General features: G+C 41.5%; 1 protein-coding gene across 6 annotated transcripts in view; it reads right to left on the reverse strand.

Moving 5' to 3' along the window:
* Positions 1 to 2,273: 2,273 nt before the first annotated feature.
* kdm4c (lysine (K)-specific demethylase 4C) overlaps positions 2,274 to 10,532 on the reverse strand; it is a 26,557-nt gene continuing 18,298 nt past the window's right edge. For 2 of the 6 annotated variants that reach the window (XM_068727795.1, XM_068727793.1), the window contains exons 18-22: positions 6,419 to 6,613; positions 5,918 to 6,088; positions 4,661 to 4,780; positions 3,525 to 3,617; positions 2,274 to 3,385 (exon numbers count right to left, since the gene is read on the reverse strand). In XM_068727795.1, the coding sequence (XP_068583896.1) occupies positions 3,218 to 3,385; positions 3,525 to 3,617; positions 4,661 to 4,780; positions 5,918 to 6,088; positions 6,419 to 6,613 (747 nt within the window). In that variant the 3' untranslated portion in view covers positions 2,274 to 3,217. The remainder of the gene's footprint in view (positions 3,386 to 3,524; positions 3,618 to 4,660; positions 4,781 to 5,917; positions 6,089 to 6,418; positions 6,614 to 10,532) is intronic. The other 4 variants (XM_068727794.1, XM_068727796.1, XM_068727799.1 and 1 more) reach the window with 4 other exon arrangements.

Here is a 10,532-nt window from a genome sequence, read left to right on the forward strand (position 1 = left end):
ATTTTTAAAATTCAAAAACACTCTATATCACTTCTATGTATCACTCATGATGTTCATTGAATCAATAGACCGAAGATTGGACCTTTTTTGAGTGTTTTAAGCTCTTTCTATGCCCTTTTTAGTTATTTAGTTTAAGGTCAAATCCTGCTTCGACTCTCTGTTCAGGGCTGTATCTCAGCCCCCCCTTCTCCGATTTTCACCATTGAGACATCCTTCGAACCGTAGGAGCCAATAGAATTGCCTGGAATTGAAAGCTAGATGATTGACAGCACTATTAGCCAATAAAGCTCAAAAAGGTCCAGCTCTGAAATCTGATTTGCTGAGCTTCCAACCCTCCCAAGAATCCGAGGAGTGTCGGAGAGACACGAATCGAACGGATTCACACGGAGCACCAGCAGCTGGACAAACATGCGTTGGAAGTACGGAGATATTCCATTTTTTCGCTGAGATTCGACCAAAAGTAAGTACAATATTCGATGAAAGCTGTGTGACTTTTTGTGTTCGAAGCTGAATATCTCTGCGATGGTTTACCGGGGAGAGAAATGGAAACTATGTCCGTAATCTCCGTCAGGCGCTCGTGCTTTTTCATGCTGCATGTTCGTAGGTAGCACGTTGCTAACGGAGTGTAGCAGCCTTTTTCTCCGGTCTGTCCCAGTCATATCGAGTATGATTTATGATATTTTGTTATTTGTTTGCTTGGCTGATGGGAGATGTGTTTGTCTCGTGTAGAAGTGACCTAGTTCATGTTGTTCCCAGGACGCTGAGGTTTCTGCAGAACTATAACATCACTATATTCGTTCTTCGTGGGTTCTCTGCCAGTTACTTTTAACACAAAACTCTCTAAGTTTTGATGTACTCTGCGTCCAAATGGGGGACCCTCGGGTGTATCTGGTTTTAAATATACACAGAAACATTAAGGTTTAAAGATGGTACATAAAAAGACATTAAAGCAGAGGAATGCAAGCAGAGATTTGAATACACAGCTGTTTTTTTCATCAAACATTTCATTTTGTTATGAAAGCTGCTTTGACAAAAATCAAGTAAATAGAATATTTGACAATTAGCACTCATCTCATGAGGCAAGCCTGGAAGACGTTCAAATCAGGGAGTAAAAAACATAAATTCACAAAATTGTACATAACATTTTATGACTTTGTCATGATAACATATGTTGCAGCAAAGTGCTGTTCCATTCGTATTTACACTATTTCAAGCCCTTGCAGTCTCTCACACTCAACCATTCACCAGGTGACGTCAGATACGTCCCTGAGGGTTCAGGGTGAAAGGCCGGAGGGGGGACGCTGGGATTGGGCCACAGGATTGTTGCTGAGTGGTAGAGCAGGGTCGTCCTTCAGTCAGAGCATCGGCGGTTCGATCCCCGGCTCCCCTAGTCCATGTTGATGTTTCATTGGGCAAGACACTTAACCCCAAATTGTGCATGAATGTGTGTGATTGATTAGATCATCCTAAGGTGACACCTTGCACCCTGCCATCAGGGTATGAATGGGTGTGAATGATGACATGTAGTGTTAAAGCGCTTTGAGTGGTCTGAAGACTAGAAAAGCGTAATACAAGTACAGTCAATTTACCATTTATAGTATGTCATAATGAAAAATCATAAAAAAATTCATAGTATAGTACGTCAAAAAAAAATCTAAATTACTCATAGATAATTCATAGTATAGTATGTATATTAAAAAAAACAAAAAAAAAACAAGTTGCATGAAATGCAAATACCAGTATCTCAAATTTACATTTCAATACATACATTTAAACGCTGTGTTTTCTTAACATTGTCATCGTCTTCTTTCTTTGGCATCAGTATGACAAAGAGCCATCTGAGGCCGGCTGTGACATGGTTTCCATGAGAGTACAAAGCTCTTTGAAACCTCGCCACGGCCACTTAAGATACTATACACCTAAAACTACCTCACAAGGACAATATCCTGAAATTTGCTGACGACACCGCAGTCATTGGTGCGATCACTGGGGGTGAGGTAGTAAGTCTGATTCTCTCTCTCTCTCTCTCTCTCTCTCTCTCTCTCTCTCTCTCTCTCTCTCTCTCTCTCTCTCTCTCTCTCTCTCTCTCTCTCGATCTCTCTCTCGATCTCTCTCTCTCTCTCTCTCTCTCTCTCTCTCTCTCTCTCTCTCTCTCGATAAGTCCAGAAAGATAATGACCATGAGGTGGGGAGGGTCAGCAGCTTTAAATCCCCCCCATCAGTGATGTGAAAGCATAACAGCAGCTGTTGAATTTACTTGAAATAAAATGACAATTTAATTTAAAAAAAAACATCTTTTTATTGTTTTCATTACAGCAGTTAGCAATAGTTTAACTATAGCAAGCCAAAAATAAATACAAATTTTAAATAATTTCAACAATGTGTTTTCATTCAATAGACAGTAGCATTTCACGTTAATAGTGCACAGAATCCAACCCAAAGTCATGGCTTCCTGTCTGAATCTTTCCCCTTCGGGAGCGATTAACATGTGGTCAATATTTGGTTTCTTTTAAACTCAGCAATGATTCATTTTTCAATAACAAATTACACAGTTAATAGATTTCCGTCCATATGGATGAAATATCATGCAGCAAGGAAGCCATTGTGGTGTCATTGGACTCCAGCAGGAGCAGTTAGGACATTTAACATGCGGGGAGAAACACTAAGACATGAGGGAAAATACTACAAGCAAAGTGCATAAATATTCTAAATCAAATCTGGAAATAACAGACCCACAAAAAGCTACCATGGGCAAGCTATTTAGAAAAAAATCTCCCCTTTGAATTGTCCATGTACAAAGAAAAAAGTTTGTTTTGTCATTTATTTAAAAAAAAAAAAAAGCAAAAATAAAAAAAAGGGTGATGTGACAAATGTAAGTCACGTTTATTTTCCCTGACGGATGTGAAAGCACGAGGCAGCCGAGGCGACGACGCCTTTCGTTAACCCATTCAATCCCATAATTCTATGAGAGTCCAGCTGTTCTGTTCTTCTCCAGCCACAAGTCACAATCGCTGTTGTATAATGTACAAGCTGTCGCTAGTCAACATCCATCTAACCCGAGTCACCCGTTCCTGTGTGGGCAACAGTTGAGATGGATATAGATCCAAAACGCTTCAACACAAGCATAGTCGCACATACACTCGCACACAAACAGCCCCCTCCTCTACATCCACTGGTTAGTCAGTGCATTCGTTTGTCATTGATCCTTGTCCATGACTTTATTTTCCTTTGTGGCTGCGTTGCTCCCATGTGCTTTTGGCAGTAGTACGGAGGCCTGGCAGGGCCACATAGTCTTTCTGAAAGCGTGAATTGGGTGTTCTCTGTCGTTTCCTCTCGCCCTGCGTGGTGAAGAAGGCGTCCTGGAAACGCATGCTTGAAGCAGTGGACTAGAAAGACGAGCCAAGAGAAAACGCCGATGAGTAAACAAAGTGCTCCAGGTGGCAAAAGTGTTTAACCGTCATGCCATTACAAGTATCAAACTTATGGTTTACAGTTCATGTGTTGCCCAGTAAGTCTAATACTTACAAGTCTACGTTTCACCTTTTTAGGCAGGTCTTCATCTAAAGTATAGACGTCTTCTCTTTTTGCCAGCACCTGAGACCCGTCCTCAAACTCCACCTGAGATGACATGAAAATAATCAGCTCTTATAGTAACAACACAAATACAATATCGTTTATATAATATAAAACATGTCTCAGATCTAAAGTAAATGAATCAATATCTATTTCATCAGAAATTACAAAGAAAAACTTTTTCAAGTCTAAATGATGAAACATTACCAACTCTGACTCTGAAGTGTGACTGATTAAAAAAACAAGACAACGTTGTTTTCATGTTACCTCTGCGCTCACAATCAAATGTTTTCTACTCAAGAAATTCAAGAGTTTGATCGACGTGTAGATGTTGAAGTAAACCCAGCTTAGAACTATTTCCTAGCTCAGCACACCTTGACAATGGAAAGTTCTTGTTCAGCTTTTTTCTTTTTTTTCTTTTTTTTTTTTAAATCTGACCCATCTTAAACTGAGTGTCTGCGTCACAGATGCATTTGTGCATAACTAATGGTTGACGCCCAGCTCGACTAAATAAAGCCTTAAGTGGAAGCCGCATGACTTCGCTTGGTGAATATTTCATTTAGTTTGAATAATGCAGATTGTCACCTCCTTTTTCTCCTCCTCTTCTCACTCTCTCCATCTCTTCCCATCTGCGTCTGCATAGCTTTTGCCTTCTCTATCTCTGTTCATCCTCCCATCACCTTCCATCTCCTCCTCTTTAGTCGCCATGACTTCAGCACCTCCCTCAACCTCAAGTCTCTCTCTCTCTCTCTCTCTCTCTCTCTCTCTCTCTCTCTCTCTCTCTCTCTCTCTCTCTCTCTCTCTCTCTCTCTCTCTCTCTCTCTCTCTCTCTCTCTCTCTCTCTCTCTCTCTCTCTCCACACATCGACCAGAAGACTTTTGACGACGTCAGAGGAGTCACGATAGCGGCGACGTTGCCGGAGTTCTCCAAGTTCCACTGCTGTCTCGCTTTGACCCTCAACTGAGCTTGCGATATAATTCAACATTCACCAAAAAAATGATTACATCTGCAAAAAAACAGCTCATATGTCTTTCGTGTACATTTACCATTTGTCGCGTATGTCTATAGTGCAGTACGTTTGCGTGTACCTGATACATGTACGATACGTTGGATCCCAGGTATTTGGCACCATAGAACAGCCCATCAGGCCACTTCACCTGAACAGCTTCCCCCACTTCTGGAGGACCCGAGTTCATACAGTCTCTGCTCTAAAGACACAGGAGAATAATGGTTGGTCCAAGTAAGAGTGCGTGTCAAAATGTCAAAATGTGATGAAACGCCAGCGAGGACTGTGGTCCAAGAAGAGTCTTGGTTTGGCATTGCTTATAGCTCTAGTATCTTAGCGTGCGAGTTTGAGTCATTGAGCTAGCTGGCGTTGGCCCGTTTTGTTGATTCATAGCACGCAGGGTAATAACAGGTGTAATAAATAATTAATTATGGCCCTTTTCCATTTAGGTCCTGGTATTGTGTGTGCAGTCTCACTCAAACGGCTGTGACACACTAAATAGAATGGGACCATAATTCATTTGGTCAATCACGCCCGTGTTTACCCGGCTATGACTTGTCAAAATGGCTTCCGTGAAAGAAACTTTGCAGTCTTTCTAAAACGCAGCAAGATTTTCCACGAAACGATACACAAGGGGAGGTGTTTTTTATATTCATCCAACAGCCAGTTGGTTAGAAGCTACGACAACGATGAATCAAACTTTATTGAATGATGTTCAAAACATGTACCTACAATATTTCTTCAGCATCATAATAGTCTCCAGATTCTAAGGATGCTATTCAACGTTGCATCTAAGGGTTTTAGGGTAAGAATTAATTCACTGCACATCTGAAGGAAGAAGATTGAATGCAATTGAGTGGAATGTCCTCACTAATACAGTAATACATGCAAGTGTGTGGTTGTGTCTCTGCCACAGCTACTTCTCTTTAACCGTGTTAAGCTCACCAAGTGGGACTTGGTCATTAGCATAATCACTTGAACAAATCAATGGATTTAAACTCATCAGAAGGCCATGTGAGTGATTATTTGCCGCTGCCATGACAACTCAGCAGTCCCATGATATTCATAATATAATATGAATAGCCTCTTCACAAATCCATCATGTCTCGTGGAAGGTTTATAGTGAGAAAATGATTCAAAATGACTCTTGATTACATCGGTTTTGTAGATGCACACGTTACGGTTAGAGTGTAAAACACATGTGAAGGTAATCACTCATGCGATGACCATGTGAGAATCAATAATCCCTCTCAGCTAGAAAGAAGTTCCTTTCAAATGAGAGGGGTTATAATATCGGATATGACCTTGTGAGCACGTCTCTAATTAAACATATTCTCACCACTATATCCTCGGGGTAGGTATCGTTGGAGAAGGAGCCGTCATCGAACATGACCTCGTAGAACATCTGGGAGGTTATCTCGGTGACCTTAGAGCTGTAGTAGCGCAGGTTCTTGTGTTTGGAGATTACCGTCTGGCCCAGGGAGATAGGCGCTTGGCACGCTCGCTGCTTCTAGTATAGACCGAGAGCAGCAATTAGACTACCGTACAAGCACACTCAGTCAATATGCAGATTTATATCCCTACACTAAACCACCCCCTTTTACTCTACTTACATGTATTTTGAAAAAAAATGTGACCAACATTCACATGCCCGCCTCTGCTATGCTGCATGGGAGTTACACCAATCATCTGGTGTCTACGCTAGAACCAATTATTCCCGTTAATCTTTTTTTAGGAAGTAAAAGTTTGATCTCAAAGAGCGAACACATTGCCATGTCCTCTCTAACTGAGCACAGCCTAGTTCATAACAGCTCTAGGAAGCACCCGTCCTATAACTTACAGCTGACGAACTCCGCGACTGATGTCTATGGCAGGTGATTGACACGACATACGGCCAATCATCCGGCTCCATGAATACACCGGCAGCATGGGCACAGGTCACATGAAAGGAGGTGGGACACCGGCCACATGAGCACTGGATACAAGCACCTGCCTGCCGCTTCCCCGAGCAGCGCTTACGACAATAGATGCACTTCTGTAAACACAGACCAGAGCAAACTGTCAGCACCAAACAGACCGACGAGGGCCAGCTGCAGCCAGATTCTTTAAAGGGCGAGGCCGGCTTCATTCTCTGTTTTTCAAGCCAGCACTCGGCCCCAAACCCGTTCTTTACTACTGCAGACACAAACAGGTCACAAATATTTAGCTTGATTTAAAAAAGGCTAAAATATTCCTGTCATTTACACCTAAATAGTGGGTAAATAGGGTAAATAGTGCTTGTGATGTGGAATATTTCCAGCTGTGGATTAAAAGAAAATTTAAATAAACAAAACAACAACATAATGGAGGAACATGTCACTCAGAGTATGGCTCACTTATGCGTTACTAATAGTTCATGTTCATCAAGGAAGGACTATGGCTCTTGCTAATATTATCAATTGATAACTTGTTTTGGGCTTTTTATGGGATTTGTCGACAAATCCCATAAAATAATACTCATAATAATGTTGTGAATTGTTATTTATTGAATTAATGGTATCCAATAGAAGATTAGCCCATTGTCAGCGATATCCAGGTATTTGAGTCAGTATGGGCCCGTCACATACCAGCAGCCTGGTCAGAGGACATTTAGAAACAATGTGATGGACAACAGACCAGCAAAACAGAAAGTCCTTGTCAGCCAATTCCACTGAATGCTTTTGATAAGAAGAGCAACTTAAGTTTAGATGTAAATTATGAACAATACATTCTACACACTTAAATGTATAGTATGTTAAATGCAGCACATAGTGGATGCAGGTATGTAGAATACTTTAACTTTTACATACTTTTAGCACAGGTTGACAATGTAACATTTAGTTTAACAAAACTCAGCAGAAAGTGAGCCTTAAACCTTCTGTCACATCTTCTCCTTCCCTCTAATCGTTTCCTCTCACCTTCCATTGCAAGCTACATTAAGCCATCAACCAATGAGAGTTTTTTCTTTACATTGAACAAAACCTGACCTCATTCAAAAGTGTAGTCTTTGGAGCAGGTTACAAAAAAGTGAGCAATATAAAATCTGTTTCCACTTGAGAGACTTTGAATACGGGCTGAAGAAGAACATCAGCGAATTAAAGACAAAAGTGAAGCTAAGTGAATCATCACTCGGTTGAGCCATGAACCTCTAACATCATCTAAAACCATTTGGTGCTCCAAATAAACAGATCAGTGAAAGCTCCTCGATGCGCTGTTATTGGATACGGTGGTGTAAACAAAAACATAAACACGGGAGAATAAACTGAGGCGAGTGAGACAGACCTAACAGTTAACACAAACATGTTATTTCACCGCTACAATACTAGTAAACCCTCAAATAAGACCAATCACATGACATCACTGGAGGTTTCCACAAGAAACCAAACTATGTTGTGGTCATTTATCCCCCCCCACCCCCACTTGAGGTCTGTGAGCTGTACACAACTGCACAACGAAGGGCGTAATAGACATGCACGTCCGACACACAAACACTGCCATGCATCCATGCCCTCCCGCACCTACATTTTTAAGACCATCTCTCGGTTTTCTGCACCCAATGGCCCATCAAGTCCATTTCCTCTACTGTGGCATCTCCCCTCTCCTCCTCCCACAAATCCTCAGCTCTCCCACTAAAGGGAGAGAATGACGACATCCTCCCATTAGGACCCTGCTCCTTCCCCTGTTCCTCTTTCACTCCTTTCGCATCCCTCCCATCTCACTCCACTCTCCTCCTAATAAAACATCCATCTACGCTCTTTTCTTTTTTTCCTCGCTTCCCTGCCCCGTCTTCCTCCCGTGCAGTGCAGTTTCACATCTCTTTGAAGGTAATTTATTCATTAATGTAATTCCTGTGAATCCATACATGCTGGCAGATAATATGCCTATATATAGACAAACTCCTCAGAGGATGTGCTTCAGCGGTAAGTGAGCTCAAGTGGGAATTACCTGGTTTGTAAATATGAAGTCTAGCCTATAAAGTCTGATGACATTTAAACTGTCATATCACCATCCAATCACATCCATGGAGGAACATGCTGCGTCTAAACAGCATGTGTGAGAGTATGGAGATAATGCAATTTTAAATGGGACCATAAAGATGTTGTAATTCTCTGGTACATATAATGGGAGAAATGGCTCCAGGAAGAAAAGCACATCATTTGATAGGCGGAGAAGAAGGTGCCAATACAAAACTTTTTAAAAGTATCTGTCCTTCTCAGCTAAGCTTCTAAAATAAGTGTGTTTTGTTCATTTCTTTGAAAAATCAATAGCTGATCTAATTAGTCAACCTAGGCAACATTAATTCAGTTTAACCTATACAGCCTTTACAATTATCAGCTTACTCTACTTAATTCAGGTATCAGCTGAGGATCAGAGGTATTGTGTGCTGAGAGACTCTCAGAGAAGTCCTGTTTCAGCCTAAAAGGCCATGCCTAATTTAAAATGGGGGATGAAAATACAGAACATTATCACATTTTCTTTGGTTTCTGTTAATAATGGAGCCTCTACTGCCTCGCAGCGTCTCTATTTCTGAACTTTGGGACTTTTACTCACTTGCTTTTCTTGGTGACTAACTTGGCCTACATTTCATAAAGCCTTTTCCCAGATCTCCTCCATTATGGACAGCAGTGTGCTGCTGATGAACTGGCCCGACTGTCTCGTCCAAATACTGAGGCCAGCATGACAAGATTCTGAATGGCATGCAGAGGGACGTGTGCGTGCCTCTGTGTGTGTGTGTGTGTGTGTGTGTGTGTGTGTGTGTGTGTGTGTGTGTGTGTGTGTGTGTGTGTGTGTGTGTGTGTGTGTGTGTGTGTGTGTGTGTAAATGAGCATTTATGTACCTTTATTGGTGGAAAGATTTGTGTGAAAACATGAGGTAATGTTAAAATATGTCAACATAGTTTGATGTTTTAGTGTGAGAGAGTTTGAGTAGGAGTCTAACCCACTTTTCCCCATGCCTGTGTCTTCTCCGGGGTGTATTTGGGCGCCTGTGTTGAGCCATGCGTTAAGAACATTCCCACAGTAAATTATGAATGTGTATGTGTGTGCGTGTGATAGTAAATTATAAATGCATTGGGCTGCTGCAGGGGCAGCGGGTCCAACGCGAACACGTGGCTCACGGAGCGAACTTACAAATGATGCATTGGACAGAAGAGAAAGCTATACCAGCTTATCCCACTCAATTTAAATAAAATCGCTGTCATCATGACACAAATTTTATTTTTATATACTACAGAATGTTTGGACAGGCTGTTGTTACATCTTTTATCTTATCTAAAACTCAAAGAGGTTATTTTAAAGAGGCCCATCTGTTCTATCATCAACTGAGGCATGCATCCTTTCAAAAAAGTGCTTGTGTCAGCATGTTAACTAGTGAAAAATTGGCTGCAGAGAGCAAAGATGTTGTGCCATCATGAAGTGTGAGAAAAACTTGATGCGGTCAGATCCGATACATCTTCCAAAAGGGAAGAAACTGTGTATATTTATCAAAGCATGTGTTTTCAGCATTGCCAGCTGCAAGTTATGGATGGCACTGTGACAAACCTAGCAGCATCCAACAGCTAAAGGAGGAAAGCTCTGTTTCCACAAAAAAAAAATAGAATTTAGATCCTAACAAGATCTGAAAAATGAGGCCATCATCAGGGTAATGTCACGGGCTCTTAATGAGCGTGCCGCCCTTTTCAGTCTGGACTAGTTTTCATTTTGTTAAGATTTTGGCCTCTGGATATGGATTACTGACACTTTGTGGTCTGTGCCTTCATATTGAAATGAGCTTAATTTCAATGTGGTGTGAGCAGATATGAACCATATCTCTGTAAATAGCCCGTGCTGTGGGTAATGTCACTGTGTCCATAAAGTCAGTGTCCTATTGAGTGCAGCAGTTTTCCTTCAACTATTTTCGGGTAGGCGGGCACTCGTGTAGGAACCACGATTTGTTGG

The sequence above is a fragment of the Cebidichthys violaceus genome, unplaced genomic scaffold (genome assembly GCF_023349555.1).
Source record: "Cebidichthys violaceus isolate CVI_PGR_0920_01 unplaced genomic scaffold, fCebVio1.0.p SCAF_4, whole genome shotgun sequence".
Taxonomy (NCBI): domain Eukaryota; kingdom Metazoa; phylum Chordata; class Actinopteri; order Perciformes; family Stichaeidae; genus Cebidichthys; species Cebidichthys violaceus.